Genomic DNA, 19530 nt, shown 5'->3' with positions numbered 1-19530 from the left:
AGTGTAGTGAGTGTTTTGAATATAAATACAGTCAGATGCTGACATACTGCTACAGAATCACAAAGCAACCGTTTCAGCTCTCTAGACGTCAGCAGTCCATTTTATGGCTTCATATTGTGCCCTAAATAAACATTATATTTCTATATTTATTTTTGTAACTGTGCTGTGTGTCATTGTTCATGGTGATTTGCATCGAAGCAATAAAACAGACAGGGATCATCTATTGTCTCTCACAGCTCCATTTGGAACTGAAGCAAAGGTCAGCTGATCTCTGTTTCACTTCAGTGGCTGAACAACACAGTGACGCACATCTAGAGAAAGACCGGCCTTCGTTAAAACTGTTCATGTACAATAGTTCTCTAATGATCCATCCATTTCCAGGCTCTTTCACAAATAACTCAGGTAATACCACCTATTTTAGACTTTCTGCTAGAAAATTACTTTGTTATAATACAGTAAAGTTGTGTGTACAAGAGTTTACTTAGTAAATGTGCACAGTAATTTTCTATTATGTTCTGCCTACAAACCATGACGCTTATTGAATATGTCAAAATTGCAAAGGCTGACTAAAAATCGACATTTCCAATCTGTCTAGTCTAAAATATGTAAGGTCCATGCCAGAAAAAAACTGCAAAAAAAAAAATGGTCTGTCATTGTGGTATTATCAATTTCATATTTATCCACTCCTAAGCATCATGTATAAAAGATAAAGCAAATTAACATTAATGATTTTTACTGCACAAAAAAACTTTGGAAAACCAACCCAATGGCAAACTATATTCAGGCTAGGAAAATCAATAGAGCTTGTAAACAATGATAACATGATGATTCTCTAATCAGCCACTATTTCCCCAGTGCTGTGCTGAAATACAAGGGTTTCGGGAAATTAACACTGGACTCAATGCTGTGTCCCAAGATATTTCAGAATTGAGAGATTGCTGCTTGTGCGTAATTTGACTTTTTCATTACTTTTCATAAGGGACTCATACTGCTCAGTCATACGAGTATTGTATTAACAAAGCCCCACTTAAATAGCTTTTTATGGAATAGGAACATTCATAATGGCCAATTAAATCAACCAGCTTCTCCAATTAATACTCCTTTCACACTAGAGCTTTTGGTGTGGACCCAAATCTGTTTGACATCAAGAGATTGGTTTGCTTGGCTGGCATGAAAGTGTTTTTATCAGGTGTGCAACAATGTTTCAATAACATAGTAAAAACCACTTTTATCACAGTAGTACTCATTACATAACTTTTACACAATCAAACCCATGACCTTGGCGTTATGAGCACCATGCACTTCTGTTTGACCAACAGGAATACTACCCACTGAGGACACAAACATACAGCAGTTTCAGACCCAAAAGTGCATTTGTGCATTTTACAATGTTTTTAGTTACTTACACTAAGGCGTTAATTTTAAAAGTGCATGCTTTCCATGGGAATTGAACCCATGACCTTGCCATTGTTAGAACCATGCTATTCTGTTTGAGCTACAGGAAGGCTACTCATTTTGATGACACAAAAATACCACAGTTTCAGAAAAGTACATTTATGGAGTTTCTGAACTGTTTTTTTAGCAACTTACATTGTAATCATGATGTTAATTGTATAAGGGCAAGCATTTATTGGGAATTGAACTCAAAACCTTGCCGTTTTCAGCGCCATGCTGTTCTGTTCGAGCTATAGGAAGGCTACTCATGTTGATGGGACAAATGTAGCACAGTTTCGGAAACAGAGCTAGACGAAAGTTTGCATTTCACAAACATTTTAGTGACTTACATTGTGTTTATGCATTTTAGAAGTTCATGCATTCCATGGGAATCGAACCCATGACTGTTGCTAGCACTATGCTCTTCTGTTTTGAGCTGTAGGAATGCAAAAAGTAACGAAACGTGAAAGAATGAAATGTCAAATAACTCAAAAGTCCTTTTGTAAGACATAATGAATATTATTATGAATACTTGATTCTGATTCTACGATCAAATGTTGTTGTATGATTACCATTAAACTGTATATCAGACCGTTGTCCCTAGTTTCCAATATAGCTTTGCTAGTTTCATGTTACACTGTACTCTGTTTCTTCTCAAATAATATAATTTTATCTCAAATCAATATTTTATGGGCATTTATTTATTTACTTGGTAGGTAACCGCGTAATTAGCCAGATAATGTACAGTCAGCCAAAAATAACCCCCTTCAGGGTTATTCAGGAACTCTGCATCTCACATCAGGGTCTGGATGGCCCTGTCAGGGTTTATTTGTGCTGCTCAGCGTTCATTATCCCTTACGAATCTTTGATGCAAACCGTGAAAGAACTCTGAGGGAATCTTATCTCAGTATGAACACCCAGAAATCAGAGTTGAACTATCCAGGTCAAGCGACTTCAGAAACTGGCACGGTGCTGGACTCTGACCTTGTGAGGCAGGACGACGGCAGATCCCCCGCTGATGCCCACTATGGGCACGGCCGTCTGCGTGGAGATGAAGTCTAGGATCTGCGCCACGGCCTCGGACCCAATGTTATCTTCAAAGACCACCCCGTGCACCCTGTTAGCAGCCAGCGTGTCGCAGATGCGCGTCAGTAGGGTGCGCGGGTTGGTGTTGTTCACCAGCACAGTGATGGGGTTCACCTCCAGCGGCAGGTCCAGGAAGTTCTCCCGGCTCAGTCGCCCCTTGATCTCCATCTGGTAGGCGGAGCCACTGAACACCACCGCCACGTTCACGGTGGGCTCAACCATCCCGAATGGACGGCACTGGCAGCGGGGGGCGCAGAGGACAGACAGCAGCAGCAGCAATGGCAGCCACAGTGTGTCGCTGAGACAGCCTAGATGAACGCCCATCTCAGTCACCTACTGCCTGGTTGGAAGAAAACACAAACGGGTGTCAATCACAGGGGATGGCGGATTTTAAGGGTGGCTGAACCACATAATTGAGGCTTAAAGCACCTCAGAAAGAAGTCAAAACAATAAAGTAGTAAACATTTACTACGCTTACATGCACCCAAATAATCCTTCGGATTGTGGCTCAATCAGATTTTTAAATCTTAATGTAAACACTTAATTGATCCGTTTGAGCTTGATCAATAGTACAAATCTAAGTAATGTAAACACTTGAATACGACAATATTTTGGATATAAATATTTTGTGCACATACGCAGTGATGCATAGGTTTACCAGAGAGCTTTTATATTAAGATACAGTATCTGTTTACATATAGTATGTTTTACTTCTACAAACATTCATGTTTATTTATGTCTTACGAACTGGCCATATAAACAGAAATGTGAATCAGACTGCAAAGTATAGGGTTGATTTAAACAGAACTCAGTCAGAATCTGAATTCAGACTGGATTTATTCGGACTGCCGAAAATTTGTGCAGGTAAACATACTATGAGTTTCAAAAACATTTTTAACCACTATTTCGGTTACCACAATCGTTTTGCTGCTTTAAGTCTCGTTAAAATTACAACTGAGAGATTTAGCTTTAAAATGATTTTTCTGGCAACGTTCATAACACAGAATTGATCCACAGGAAATTGTGTTGTCGATGGCAGAAAAAAAGTTAATCAGTACATAAATGTACCTCTTTAAACTATAACATTAAATTATTGCTGAATTAAATGAATTAAAAATCAGCTATTACTGCAATTGCCTAAGGACATTACATTACCATTTTATTAGATATTAAAAATATAATTTCATTAAAAAAAATGTGAATGATTCATTGGAACACATTATTCCAAAGACAAAAATGCTTGTCTTTGTAAATCATTTATTAAAATGTGAAAACCTCAGAGACTGACTCCATTCTCCACCCATCATTCTACCTTTTAACACATTTCATGATGTAAAACATTTCCAATGGATGTTATTCATTTTTATATTTTTACACTGTGTAATTGGCACACATGGAATTTAGCTGAAGAGAAAAAGGTGTGGTGTTCTAAAAGGATCAGTTTCATCCATGCAACAACATTGCCATAATACTTCATAATCCAGACGTCAGACTCGTTCCGTTGTCAAGTCAGCATTAACACAGCAAACCATTTAGGACTATTCTTGTATGAAATGTTAAAGGCCATTAGAGTTGCATGCACGTTTTGAGTCAGGGAGTCACCGGGTTGTCCAGCTGCTGTCCTAAGAGCCACCACTCTCAAATCACATCCAACAGATGGTGGCCACTGTAGAAAAAAAAAATCTAATTTTCTCAACAAATGGAGAACGTGGGGATTAATGACCCCTAACGTGTGTGCCTTTTTGGCCTTTATTTTTTGCAGAGCGTCGAACATAATCCCTGAAATGAAAAGTCAATAGGCAATAGATGCTATGAACACTGGCCTTAAAGTTACGTTATTGGATTTTAAAGCTTGTTTTAAGCCGCCAATGTGGAGTTAAACACCTCAGACATAAAACTGAGGATAATTTCAGCTTTCATTTATCATCTTCCATTTATAACTCGCCCAATCTTCCTTCACGCTCGGAGTCTCAGATCCAGTGATATCAAAGCAGCGATCCTTAAACAACATCCGTATCGACGCGTGCGGTTATCCGTCAGACTCAGCACTGTTTTTAAAGGGATTCAGGTCTTTGAATGGCTTTAGCTGTCCGGAGTGCTGCGGAGATGCCACTTTTAACATGCTGACCAAATTTACCGTGTTTCATGAGCCAGACACCATTTAATCCTCTGTAATCCCCCCTAGTATGTCATGCTTCACGGCCTGATGGTATCACCTCATCTGACGGTCTCATGTGGAAGAGATAACTTTATTCCTGCACCGACCCTGTATGACATGTTTCATATATACTGTCCACACTAACGTTCAAAAGACTTTGACTTGATAAAAACTGTAACATTGTGAAATATTATTAGAACTTAAAATAACTGTTTTCTATATTAATATATTTTAAAATGTAATGTATTCCTGTGATCAAAGCTGAATTTTTAGCATCATTACTCCAGTCTTCAGTGTCACATGATCCTTCAGAAATCATTCTAATATGCTGATTTGCTGCTTAAGAAACATTTATTATTATTATGAATGTTGAAAACAGTTTCATATTTTTGTGGAAACCGTGATTCTTTTTTTAAATTCTTTGATGAATGTACAAAAGTGAACAGCATTTGTTTGAAACAGAAATCTGTTATTAATATCTGCAACATTTTAACCCTCTACCGCACGCATTATGATAGACCTATAGAAAAGAGACAGTGGCAAGGAAATGAACACAAAGAGTATGTTGCCATATGGCTACACCATGCGGTAGAGGGTTAAATGTCTTTATTGTCACTTTTGATTAAGTTAAAGCTTCCTTGCTGAATAAAAGCATTTTTAATTCGTAAAAAATCTTACTGACCCTAAACTTTTGAACGATAGTGTATATTTCTCTAACTGATATTTAGGGATTATTCATCAGACATTGTAACAGAGGTAATTCTAAAACTGAACAGCTGGATGACTTAAACTGTTAATCAAATCACAGATGTTATGACCTTGAAATTGCCCTCTTCCTATGTGTAAACCTCAAAGTGATAGTTCACCCAAAAATGAATATTCAGTTATCATTTACACGCCCTCATGTCGTTCCAAACCTGTATGACTTGAATGTTGACAGAACTTTCAGTTTTTGGGTAAATTATCCTTTAAAAGACATTTTCTGTACCAAATGTGAGGGATATAAATCAAGTTCTGCTACACAAGGAATTATCGATGCACGCAAAGTGCAAAATGTAACAGAATGACCAAAAGGCTGACCTAATCAACCACATTACTTTTGTCGATATTGCCATTTAATTCAGGTATATGTCAGACAGACAAATGAACCAAATTAAATCGTGGTGAATTTGATTAAAGCACATTACTAGTAAAGACGAGCTAAAGCAACGTGGAGCATTTTATACAGTGACACTGACAGATTTCAACACAGCAGTTGGCAGATTGCACATGCATGCTTACTCGGAGGAAAGAGACGCACGACACTCAGCCCGCATGGCCTTGTTACACTTACACAAATATCCATCAAGTGGAACCAAAAAGTAAACAGGCACGATCTCATTTTTTCCCAATAGCTCTGGCATACACTGGCTACACACTAATTTCAATGCACGAGCTTGTCTGTTCGGTTGATTGATTACATTTACTTGTTCGCTATAACAGCTGTGAGAAATGTTCAGCAATTTATTGATATAAATTGCTACTGTAACTGATGTGAATGCAGACGGTGTGGTGCATTATTCATAAGTGTGAATTGTACAGTGAATTGTGATGTACATGAGTTAATAGGGTTGTAGAATCAAACGTTTTTTAAACATTACATGTCTTGACTAATGCTTATGAGAAATTAATGAGCCTCCTTACCGCATCTCATGAAACCTTTTAAGAATGTCACATTTCACAACAACCAATAAAAACAGTTTAATATAATATAATATAATATAATATAATATAATATAATATATTTTCATGTCAAATAACCACTCCACTTCTTCAATGCCATTACTGAAATGTAAAAAATAATACATATATTATTCACAGTATTTATAAATGAATGAATATATAGAAAATAAGCATATAATAATAATCATAATAATATGGTGCTTTACCTTGTCTAAGTTTATTTATAATGCTTTGAGTATTGCAAAAAAGTTTATATAAAAATGCAACATAACAATGTTACTTTATAATGTTGAACCTTATTTAAAATGATTTGTATAATGTAAACATAAGTGATATTACTTTCATGACAAATAACTGCTCGACTTTACTGTTATGCAAATAATTATATATAAAACTATTGTTTATTCAGTGTTTATAAGTAAATAAATAAAAAGAATAATAACATGGTGCTTTACCATGGTGCTTAGTTTTTATAACAATATGGTGATTTATAATATTACGAACCTCACTATCATTCATGTGATGCAAAAAAAATAATATATTATTAAAATGATTTATACAGTAAGTAAATAAATGTATTTATTTATTTAATATTTTTGCGATAACAATTACTAATTTAAATCTTAGAAATCCTATAAATATTCTTCTTCTTCTTTTTTAATTGACAGCAAATGTATATATACATTTTTTTTTTTTTTTGAGGTAAAGATGGTTGAGAGTCATCTGCATCCCTGCAATCTGCTGTTTGGTGCTAAAATGCAATGCCTGCCACAACATAACATTTTCTCTCTATTTAAGCTTAATATCCAGAGACAGCTATAAACCAGCAATATGTAGGTAGTTTTTCCTGGGAAATGTAAACTGATTCTGTTAATTTCAGTCACCCAACTACCCCAATAGAAGTAACTGCTCAACCAATGACATGAATTTGTGGGCGGGGCTATCTGTTTGTCCTACCAATGGCACACCGAGGAAACTAGCCATAAACAAGTGTCATTATTTTTCCAATTCCCAGAGGTAGAGGAATAAAACACTTCACCTTTAGGAGTTGTAATCCAGTCCACCGATCTACAAGTCTATAATATATACTTCATTCCCCTCGTCTCTCTCACACACTATTTTATTCTCTCACTCCCTGCGTGGGTTTATTAATATGTGTCAATGTCCTTGCCTGTCCCGAGTTGTATCAGTAGAAAGTTTGTGTGTCTGCTCAGATTAGTGACCTCTCTGATTTGGCTCTGTGTAAATCAGTGCTGCTTCTGAGAACATAGACCAGATTAGATCAAAGTAACGCTTGCAGATCCAGCCTGGCATGAAGCGCCCCACCGTCTCCCTCCCATATTCCGCTCCTTATCCGCCAGCACTCTTTTTTTTGACACGTCTTTTGTTCGTACAATGTCTTGAGCAAAAAAAATATATGGAGATTAAGTGTGCATTCTGCAGGTCTGATCAAATCTCTAGCAGAAGGAATTTAATACAGTGCTTCAAACCTCAAAGAAGTGTTCAACACCCTCTAGTGGAGGAAAGAGAGAAGAAAAGCTACAGTCACAAAGGATTTATTGATTGCTATTAATACCTTACATCAGTTTTAACAAGAGTACCAAAATAACCCTGTAAGCTCAACCCGTTTGTGAGCTGAAGTCTGGTTTCTGAAGCTTCCAGAAATTGTTGTAACTGGTAACCTCAAGGTCACTGTCGCTTCAGGTTAATCATTTAAAAATAATCCCATTAAAAATTCCCATTAAAGTCCTCACACATTAGGACTAGACATTTTTAAAAAAGTATAGTTCTTTGGAAAGTATTTCCATCCATTCCTGAGTTCATTTTCCCATTCATTCGCAGCATTCCGAGCCTTTGATATGGCAAACGGAATTACATTCCAACTCCAGTTCCATCACACTCCGACTCTGGCAAATTCCTCATAATGCTACAGTGACATTTAAAGATGCAATCCTTCCCATAAGCCCCTACTTGAAATGGCACATATCCAGGAGTTGATTGTAATATCAAGAGAAAAAAAAGGGAAATACTAGGCCAAAGTAATAAGCTCTGAAAAAAACTTTTCGTCCTGTGCTAGAACTATCAGATGAAATTAAACTGAATATTGCACAAGAATTACAGCATACCGGCAAAATTGCATGCAAGAGCCAAAAGACTCTTTAACATACTGTGTAGCTTTACATATAATCACTATATATTACAGATAATTTTAAAAAAGCATAATATAATATAATATAATATAATATATAAGGTGACAATTATTTTCATATCAAATAACCATAAAATAATAATAAAGTGCTTTATCATGTTAAAATGCTTTGATAAGGGAAAAAGTTTATATTAAAAAAAGATTAATAGCAATAAGGTGTTTTATAATTTTATGCTTATTTAAAATGCTTTGAAAAAGGTAAATATAAGTGACATTATTTTCAAGACAAAAAAAACTTGACTTCCTCATTGACATTACTATGATGCAAAAACTTATATATTGCTTAAATGATTTATATATTATTTATAAATAAATAAAAATAAGCATGTAGTAGTATAGTTGTAGTAGTAGTAGTAGTAGTAGTAATACTATTAATAATATAATATGGTGCTTTACCATGTTTAAGCTTATTTAAAATGCTTTAAATAAGGTAACGATAATTAATATGAGCCATTACTGTCATGCCAAAAATTATATATTTTTTTTATTTGATAATTGTTAAAAAAAGATAAATGTATAAATTATTTGTACATTATTTATAAATAAATAGAAAATATAAGCATATAATAATAATAATTATTATTATTATTATATGGTATTTTACCATATTTAAACTTCTTTAAAATGATTTAAATAAGGTAAAAAAAAAATAGTGTCAGGGTAAAATAAGGTTAAACAATGCAGCTTGCTTAGCAAACTGATCCCATTAAAATCCCATGGACGTGTAGGAGATGTTAAAGGATAATCTCAAATTAGACGTATCTTCACTGGTCTCATTTTTGGACAAACAGTCAAGTCAATAAACAGGCGCTGTTATTGTCACATCAGATCAAGGTCAGCGCTCCATTTTAATCTGAATCTTCGTGACTGTGGCGCTGACGAACGTTTAAACTGCAGCATTCATTCAGCCTGCCATCAGATTTCACCTCTTAGCTATCGTAACTCAACATCCGGCTGTCTGTCATCGACCCTGACAAGCTCCAGGTTCATATTTACTTGTGTTGTCTTGATTACATGATGCCTGTCATTATGGCCTTGTGATAAACATCTGTAACAAGCTGTCACATTAATGCGCAGATATACTTTCTCTCTGTTCCGCCCACAGCCGTTCTTAATGATTCTTACGCTCCACACTGTGCTTCCAGGTTACACAGGCAGCTGACTGTACTGTACTCTATCACCACAAATACCAGCATAACACGCGTGACTCTAAAATAATGCAATAAATATGAACTTAATAACATCAGCTGTGACATAAAAACGCCCTAATGTGCATACAGTGCCTTGCGAAAGTATTCATACCCCTTCATTTTTTTTTTTTTATGTTCCTGCTTTGTTAAAACTCCACACTCCATACACCATAATGGTAAAGCAAAAAAACAGGTTTTTAACGTCTTTGCAAATTTATTAAAAATAAAGAACTTAAATGATTCCATTGCATAAGTACAGGTGCACCTCAATAAATTAGAATGTCGTGCAAAAGTTCATTTATTTCGGTAATTCAACTCAAATTGTGAAACTCGTGTATTAAATAAATTCAATGCACACAGACTGAAGTAGTTTAAGTCTTTGGTTCTTTTAATTGTGATGATTTTGGCTCACATTTAACAAAAACCCACCAATTCACTATCTCAACAAATTAGAATATGGTGACATGCCAATCAGCTAATCAACTCAAAACACCTGCAAAGGTTTCCTGAGCCTTCAAAATGGTCTCTCAGTTTGGTTCACTAGGCTACACAATCATGAGGAAGACTGCTGATCTGACAGTTGTCCAGAAGACAATCATTGACACCCTTCACAAGGAGGGTAAGCCACAAACATTCATTGCCAAAGAAGCTGGCTGTTCACAGAGTGCTGTATCCAAGCATGTTAACAGAAAGTTGAGTGGAAGGAAAACGTGTGGAAGAAAAAGATGCACAACAAACTGAGAGAACCGCAGCCTTATGAGGATTGTCAAGCATAATCGATTCAAGAATTTGAGTGAACTTCACAAGGAATGGACTGAGGCTGGGGTCAAGGCATCAAGAGCCACCACACACAGATGTGTCAAGGAATTTGGCTACAGTTGTCGTATTCCTCTTGTTAAGCCACTCCTGAACCACAGACAACGTCAGAGGCGTCTTACCTGGGCTAAGGAGAAGAAGAACTGGACTGTTGCCCAGTGGTCCAAAGTCCTCTTTTCAGATGAGAGCAAGTTTTGTATTTCATTTGGAAACCAAGGTCCTAGAGTCTGGAGGAAGGGTGGAGAAGCTCATAGCCCAAGTTGCTTGAAGTCCAGTGTTAAGTTTCCACAGTCTGTGATGATTTGGGGTGCAATGTCATCTGCTGGTGTTGGTCCATTGTGTTTTTTGAAAACCAACGTCACTGCACCCGTTTACCAAGAAATTTTGGAGCACTTCATGCTTCCTTCTGCTGACAAATACTTTCCTGGTAGATGTAACAAATTTCAAGTCTTTTTTTTTGTTACAGTTTACTAATTAACATGATTTTACTGTAGTTGGTTTACATTCTTTTTTAAATTATTTGTCAAACACTGCAAGACGGTCACTGCCAAAACATCTTATATACATCTACTATAATATAATGAAATACTTCTGATTTAGATATTTATTCATGTCCATCAACTTCTGGGTGTCAATAGATTGCTTTCTGCATGCAGAAGAGTGTAGATACAGCATCTGCTGGCAGTGAGTATCTGCCCACTCTAACCTGCCAAACCATGACCCCCTAAATTTAACCCACAAGTCTTTGCTAGCCTGCCAAACCATGACCCCCTAAATTTAACCCACAAGCCTTTGCTAGCCTGCCAAACCATGACCCACTAAATTTAATCCACAAACCTTTAACCACAAAAACACACCACAGAACCCTTGCTCTCAATATCAAGGGGTTCTCTAGTTGCCCTACATCTTCTTATAAGCTTATCACACTATGCTTAACACTAGGTTAAGGCTACTGAAAACACTCGGATATTAAGCTTTTATGGTGCTAAACCTAAATTGCAGTGTGAATTACTAACCCAAGGTCAATTACGAACCACGAAACAGGAAGCAAGGTAACCTGTCTGGCCTGGAGAGTTGTGCTGTCTCTCTCTGTGGTATTGTGTTTGACAGTGTATTTTAACATGTGCACGTGCTCATACGGCGCTCATTAAGGCTGCTGCATGACTGTGGCTTAACGAGCCATTAAGACTCATTAAAGCACAGTCATGCAGCAGTCGTGCTGGCTTAGCACTCAACAAGCCCCACATTTTGATAGATCATAAACCGTAACACAAACACGCAGGACGTGCTTCAGTTTAAGGAGTTACTAGCTCAGATCTCGAATCGCTACAATCTGACTAACTTAAATTCACTGACTTAAGGTTGACTTTAAGCGTTTAGTTTGGCATTCATGTCTAACAAATACAAAGGTTATCCATTTCCTCCATTTCTGTCACAAAGCAAGGCCAGACACAACAGGTAAGTGCAAAACAGGATGGTTTATTGACTGGGTAAGTGGATGACTGGAATAGGTGAGTTAAAGGCAGGTGAATGTCAACACAGTGAATGGTTCCAGGGTGCTTATCTGAGTTCTGATGGAGAGGATTGTATGCCGGTTACGTTGGAGATCGTGGAGCCGTTTCCAAGGAGTCGTTGGAGGATCGTGGGAGGAACAGCAGGTAATTCGTTCTAGGAGAATTTGGCAGAGGGAGTCCAGAGTAGTTCGTAGGAGTGAACGGTACACCGGACAGTGAGTGACTGTGCTGTGTGTGTGTATTTGTAGTGTGGCTTGATTGGTGACAGCAGGTGCGGGTGATCAGAACTCAGGTGACTGTGATCGGGTAATTATCCTGGATGGTGACTGAAGTGACTGTGATGAATCTCTGACAATTACACTCATGACATCCTCTAATAAATAATAAATCATCAGTTCATGCATACATGGGTACTGTGACATGACAGTCACAGAAGTGTCCTGCGGTGTAACATGCTATTCTCTATCCGAACAACATTTTCTAATTATTATGCATGCATTTTATGACCTTATGTTAATTGAGAGACTGCATGGAATATTTGAACTTGTAAACATTCATTTGTCACACCGCAGGACCATTTAGTGAACTGCACAATGCAAAATGTTAATTAAAAAACTATTATTATCATGATCATATCTAAACATTATCCTAAAATTGTATAAGGAATCTAGTTATCATGCCTTTTTAAACGTTTTTAGTTACATTTTGTATAGTATATATAAATCAATACATTTTATCCTAAAATATTAACATAAAACATATTAACATATTAAAAATGGTCTGTCCTGGTTCTCTATGTTAATTAGCCACATGCATGACTTCAGTGATTTGCAACTCATTTCACAGTGTTTTTACAAAATCTATAAAAAATAATTAGTTAATATTATAAACAATTTAACAAGAATGTTTTTTTTAAATAAATCTCTTTATTTAATTTGAATTTGTGAAATTGGTGTTATCAATGTTAAAATAAAATAAAAATAAAATAACTAATTTACAAAAATTACAAAAAGTTGTAAAAGGTCAAGGTTCAAATGTGCACATAATGACTATGTACTGTATATAAGTAACTCAAACATTGGCATATTTCCAATAGTATACATTGTTATCAAATAACGTAATCACATACATTTAATTCACCAAAGGTCATGATCAAGTTATCACCTTGAATATTAAAATGGCTGTTTTATGGCATATTTAATTAAATTTAGTGTAAAAATGCACTGTAAAAAATATTGTCCAATGTTATATATAAAACGATTATTGAAGTAGGTTTTACAAGAAAATACTGTTCGAGTTCATACTGTTTTTGATCTACTACAAAATGTTTACGTCTAATTCAATGTGTTACTTGCCGTTAATTTGTAATTATTTGTGAAATTTACTAGCAATCTGAGCGAAAACTGTTTCAAATGAAATCCTACAAAACTTTTTGTTCAGCGTGTCTCAACATTTGAGGCAGTCTAATCAAAAATTGTGTAAAAAAAAAAATCACTATCACATCACATCACAGATAAATCATGCTCACTGAATTGTAGGATGAAGAATTTCCACACAGTGGTTATATTGCACAATAAATGCAAGAACGCGGAAAAAAGAAACTTGAAAAAACACGGTAACCGGTTTCAGCATTAACACTTGCCCCTTATACATAAATCTTATCTTAAACTCTCAATATAGGAGAAAAAAAAAAGCTTATAACCTTCTTCACACGGCTTCTCTCTCATCAGCATTATTCTTGACCATCAGAAAGGACACGGATCTGGTCCTGGACCAGCGCCTGGGACATTCTGTAAAGATCTCTATTAACCCAGAGTCCTAGAAGGATGCAAAGAGTCCATCCATCAAGATCTTTTCCCCCAAACACATTTCTCACTCACTGTCAACCTTCTTAGCACAACAAGCCGATTTTCTTTTTTTTTCTGGTCTGTTTTTGCGTGAGAGTGAGGATTTTTTCCAGGCTGTTTAACTGTAATAACATCTGAAAGGCAGCAGATTACGCTGGAATAGAAAATGTGTTGCAGGGGCAACGATCCATTTTACTTGACACATGTAGCCATAGACTCCATATGTCTTATATGGCACTGCTGTTACGATAAACTCCAGTGCATGTTGGGTTATGGTGCGCAGCAAAAGCATCCTGGGTTTTCATGTATATATAGATACGTATATGTGTGTGTGATGTGTGGGCTATTTGAAGTGAAGTGAAGGGTTGGCAAGTATCGTGTCCCATTCTCAGAATTTGTGCTCTGCATTTAACCCATCCAAGTGCACACACACAGTAGTGAACACACACCCGGAGCAGTGGGCAGCCGGGGAGCAGTTGCTCAAGGGTCTCACCTCAGTCGTGGTATTGAAGATGGAGAGAGCACTGGTTATTCACTCCCCCCACGACAATTCCTGTCGGACCTGAGACTCGAACCTGTGACCTTCGGGTTACAAGTCCGACTCTCTATCCATTAGGCCACGACTGCCCCAGTTTGGAGTGCGGGGTCATGATAAGACGGCCTTAAGCTGCGGTTGTGGCATCCCCTCATCCAGATGTCACTGGGACTGCTTTAACAGCAGCGTATCTGCTTCCCTCGGCTCACACACAACACTCGCTTTCTCCAGCACGCACTGCCACCAACCCACTCACACAGAGTAATCTGCGTATAAACATACCACTTTGTTTTGTAATCTGGTTTGTGGATTGACACCCATTCGCCCCTCGGTCTCCCATGTGTTGAAAATGTAGTAACTTTCAGTGACCTTTTGCACAGGGAAGGGACGCAGCTGTGTTAGTCACATTTGTAGAGTGAAAAATACTTGATTTTACAAAAATACTTGTGTATTACTATACTTAAGGCCATATACTAAACAGGGCAAATTAGCGTTAGAGCGTAATTCCATGAAAGCACTGATGGGAGGGGAAAATTCTGGATTAAAGGTGCACATTAAAGAACACAGACGCAACATCGTGCAATCTACCAAGAGCAGTGCAAATTACCACCTGTTTGTTTGGGGAGGCTTTAAATAATGGTGCAAATACCAGTAATTTGACAAGGGCAAACGTTAGTAAATGGCATTGCATGATTCATTTAAATACTCTCCTTCCATGAATTTACCGATTGAAAGGGAAACTCCTACAAATGCTTATTCAATAAGGTGAGTCGCAAAAATAACTGCCCACGCCTTTTTAGCGCTAATTTCCCACTGTGTGTCTTTAGTAAATCCTGACAGTAGTTTTTAAACGCCAAAAGAGGGTTTGCGCCTGCGCAAGCTGATAGTAAATCTGGCCCTTAAAGGAGTAGTCTGCCTAAAAATGAACTTTTGTCATGATTTACTCATACTCATGGCACTACAAACCTGGGGTGCATTTCGCAAAAGCATTGTTAGCCAACAACTGTCACAAGTTACGTTGAACTCTATTGGTAATGATGGAACTTGTGACCGTAGTTGCTTTTAGGAAACACAACCCTCTATGACTGTCTTTTGTGGAACAAAAAAGATGTTTTGAAAAATTCCTGTTTCTATCTGTGCTTTTTGTGCCCATACAGTGAAAGTCAGTGGAGTTATTTTGTACCACACTGATTAGTGTTGACATTGTTACTAAAATTAAAATGAATAGGCCTACTAAAACTATTAAAGGGTTAGCTCACCTGCGCGGCAGTCTTCTTGTAGCTTTATAAAATTACGGTTGAACCACTGATGTCACATGGACTATTGTAACAATGTCCTTACTACCATTCTGGGTCTTGAACGTGTCAGTTGTGTTGCTGTCTATGGAGGGTCAGAAAGCTCTCGGATTTCATTAAAAATATCTTTGCCTTGGCAACTAACTGAAAAAAAAAAGTTGAAGTTGAAGTCGTAATATTAAGAAATGTTTTAATCTTCTTGTGTTGTAAATAATAAATACAAAAATAAAATAAAATAATATGAAATAATACTGCCATTGACTTTTATCATACAGACAAAAGCAATTAAAACATTCTCTAAAATATAATTAAAATAAATTCAGAAGAAACTCATACAGGTTTGGAACAACATGACAGTGAGTGAAAATGTTTTTGTTTGTGTGAACTATCCCTTTAATACTTAGTAAGTAATAAAAAAATGTTTAAAAAAAAGTTGAATTCTTGCTGAGTTTCATTATTATAGTCATCATCAGAGTCAAAATACAAAATATACATGTTGTTGGTTGCCAGTGCATAGCTATGCTGTTGCTAAGGTGTTCAAAATGGATGGTAGGTGGTTGGTAGGTGATTGCTTACACAAAAATTATGTTAACCTAATAATGTGCCATGTGGTAACCTTGACAAAATTACCTGAATTTAAGTCAAAAATATTGCCTGCTTTAATGCAAATCTAGGTGATTTTTTTCTAAGCTCCTCTAAGCTCTTCTCTACAAGCCACATGATTCATGTCTGGGTTAGTGATTTGAACAAACTCTTAACCCTACGTATGAACAATAAACAACCACTTGTAAAATGCAAAATGTAAAAATACATTTGCAAAGGCATGCATTTGTAAAAAATGACATAAATATTACAGATGTAATATTCGCATTAAGAGTCTTATGCTGCAGTGCAGCGGAGCAGAGACATGCTTGGTGTTTGCTGTTGTTTTTCTTTGCATCCTTCAGCGTTCTGTTTTCTTCTTTGCCAGAGGACATTATAATGGACAAGGTGCACTTGGATTGCATTCTGAATACAAATACAAACACGTGTTTTGTTGACAGTTACACCTGAGTGCCAACGGAGGTTCCCCACTACCGGAGCTTCGTGTGTAAGAGAGACACGTGCGTAATCACATTTCCACCTGCAGTCAAAGGAGAAATGTTCATTTCCTGCCCGTTTCTCAGAGGAATTACACTGATTGACAGATTATGTGGCCATGGGAGCTTGTTGCTTAAAAATTTACAATTTCCCCTACATGACCTTGGAGCAATCCTGCAAGCTCTGCTCTTTCATCTGTCCCACAGTGGCCATGTCACGCTTGTCATGAAATATTGTTGGGTTGAACTCATTTGCATCACTAACCTCTCTTCCCTTTAAAATAAGTTCATAATAAAGAGGCGTTACAATCACTTGCATTTCCATTCTGAAAATATGGTAACAAACATCTATCTATCTATCTATCTATCTATCGTTCTATCTATCTATCGTTCTATTTATCCATCCACCCATCCATCTATCTATCCATCCATCCATCCATCCATCCATCCATCCATGCATCGTTCTATTTATCCATCCACCTATCCATCTATCTATCTATCTATCCATCCATCCATGCATCGTTCTATTTATCCATCCATCCATCCATCCAGATCTCTCAGGAGAAGCTTTAGTGCAAAAAAAAAAAACTTTAATATAAATTAAATATAAATCTAAAAACAAATAAATATAAACAAAAAAATCAGAGTCAAATTCAGAGGGAGAACAGACAAATGTGTCCAGAATGGAATGCTAGCTTACTGAATACTGTGTAGTATATATTTGCACATTTATCAGTGTAAACTGTATGGTGTGTACATTTAAAAACAGTAACAGAAACAGCAGGTATTATTACATAAATGTTGAAAAAAATACTATGCTACATTATTATCATTACTTCACATTGCACATTTAATTCTTGTAACTGAAAATGATTATTTTGCATTTCTGAATTGTAGTATGCTATTCCGAACACAGCCAGTTGTTAAAACACTTGCGGCATTTGTGACAAACTAATATATATATTTTTAAAGTTTCCATATTTTGAGAATGACCGTTAAGTGTGTGTTGTTGTTATCAGGTTCTCCTCACCGATGGAGTCAGTTTAGTGTCATTGAAACCTTTCATTAAGCTGATCATCTCTGGGCGACACATAATGTAACAACTTGCTGACGAGGCATTGTCCTGTACGGTGTGATGCAGCGCTGGATGCTGTGTGATGCGGTGTGAGCAGTGCCAGTCACTCATCTAAAATACTGGACTCGTCTTAAAGGAACAGCTCACCCAAAAATAAAACCACCATTTACTCACCCTCATGTCGTTCAAAACCTGTATGACTTTTTGTCCACACTTTGAGGACACTACCTCATGTGAAAAGTTTTGGTCAGTTCCTCACACTAAGCTATTGTATGAATTCAGAATATGTGGAATACAGTCACATAGACTCAAGAGCTGCGCGAACATTCTGTTAAACATCTCCTGTTGAGTTGCACAAAGGAAAGAAAGTCATAAGAGTTTAAAACTACATAAGAGAGAGTAAATGAGGACAGAATTGTAATTTTTGGTGAACAGTCACAGTTCAAACGGCCATTGAATTTACTGCACTGTCATTATGGCTTTCAGCGTCATCTTCATAAAACCACATCTATTCATTAAACTGCCAGCAAGAGCAGCACTGCTGCCCCAGTGTAATTCATTTACTCCATGCGTCTCTGTGCAAAGATTGAATGTCGTTCTGTGGCATTGGGTGATCTCAGACAACATAATGAATGTAATGTAATTCTTCACATCAACTGTTGAAATGTTTTAGTCCCACTGTTACTGAAGTGTGGTGTTCACCTGTGGTGTATAGCACTACTGACTCTGTGTTTGTATTACACAAACAGGTTTTTGTGCACATCTAATGTGAGGAATATCGGTGTGTGTTTGGTGGATATGTGGTGCGTGTTCGGCCGTAGTAGGGATTAAGACAGCATCTGTTTAGAAATGTCTGTTTGACTGCTGATTTGACCCATTTGCACTGGTCGACACCCTGCTACACCCTGAAATACAGAGTTTATGAAGAAAAAAAGTGGTGCTTGTTCATGCAAACGTTGCCACCTTGATGCTAGTGTGTTGTAAACAGGATTATTTTGGTATTATTATTATTTTAGTTTGGATTAATATTTATATTTTCTGATTTCATTTTAATTTTAGTTAATGGTTCAGTAATTCAAACATTATTTTAACAGTTTTTTTTTTAAATATACATTTTATTCTTTTTAGTTTTAGTTTTAGTTATTTTAGTACATGGTTACACTAAATTAAAATGAGAAATGTTCCCTCCTTTTTTTAGTTAATGTAATTTTAATTTAAGTTTTTTTATGGTTTTAGTTAATAACCCTGATTGTACGTTGTTGCTAAGGTTTTGCTATGCAGTTGCTGAGATTAAAAATAAAACAAGCTGTCAACTTTCTCCTATTTTATAGGGAATAAATGTCTGCACCAAAATGTAAATCAATCTATCTATCTATCTGTCTGTCTGTCTGTCTGATCTATCTATCTGTCTGTCTGTATGTCTGTCTGTCTGTCTGTATGTCTGATATATCTGTCTGTCTGATCTATCTATCTGTCTGTCTGTCTGATCTATCTGTCTGATCTATCTATCTGTCTGTCTGTATGTCTGATCTATCTGTCTGTCTGTCTGATCTATCTGTCTGTCTGTCTG

At 36.6% G+C, this 19530-nt stretch overlaps 1 protein-coding gene across 1 annotated transcript in view; it reads right to left on the bottom strand.

The window, feature by feature from the left end:
• grin2ca (glutamate receptor, ionotropic, N-methyl D-aspartate 2Ca) overlaps positions 1–19530 on the bottom strand; it is a 67439-nt gene that overhangs the window by 42381 nt on the left and 5528 nt on the right. The window contains exon 2 of the mRNA XM_016447365.1: positions 2419–2860. Coding sequence (XP_016302851.1) covers positions 2419–2844 — 426 coding nt within the window. The 5' untranslated portion in view covers positions 2845–2860. The remainder of the gene's footprint in view (positions 1–2418; positions 2861–19530) is intronic.

Source organism: Sinocyclocheilus anshuiensis, unplaced genomic scaffold (assembly GCF_001515605.1).
Source record: "Sinocyclocheilus anshuiensis isolate Anshui unplaced genomic scaffold, SAMN03320099.WGS_v1.1 scaffold828, whole genome shotgun sequence".
In the NCBI taxonomy this organism is placed as follows: domain Eukaryota; kingdom Metazoa; phylum Chordata; class Actinopteri; order Cypriniformes; family Cyprinidae; genus Sinocyclocheilus; species Sinocyclocheilus anshuiensis.
This window is presented reverse-complemented; position numbering and strand designations above follow the sequence as displayed.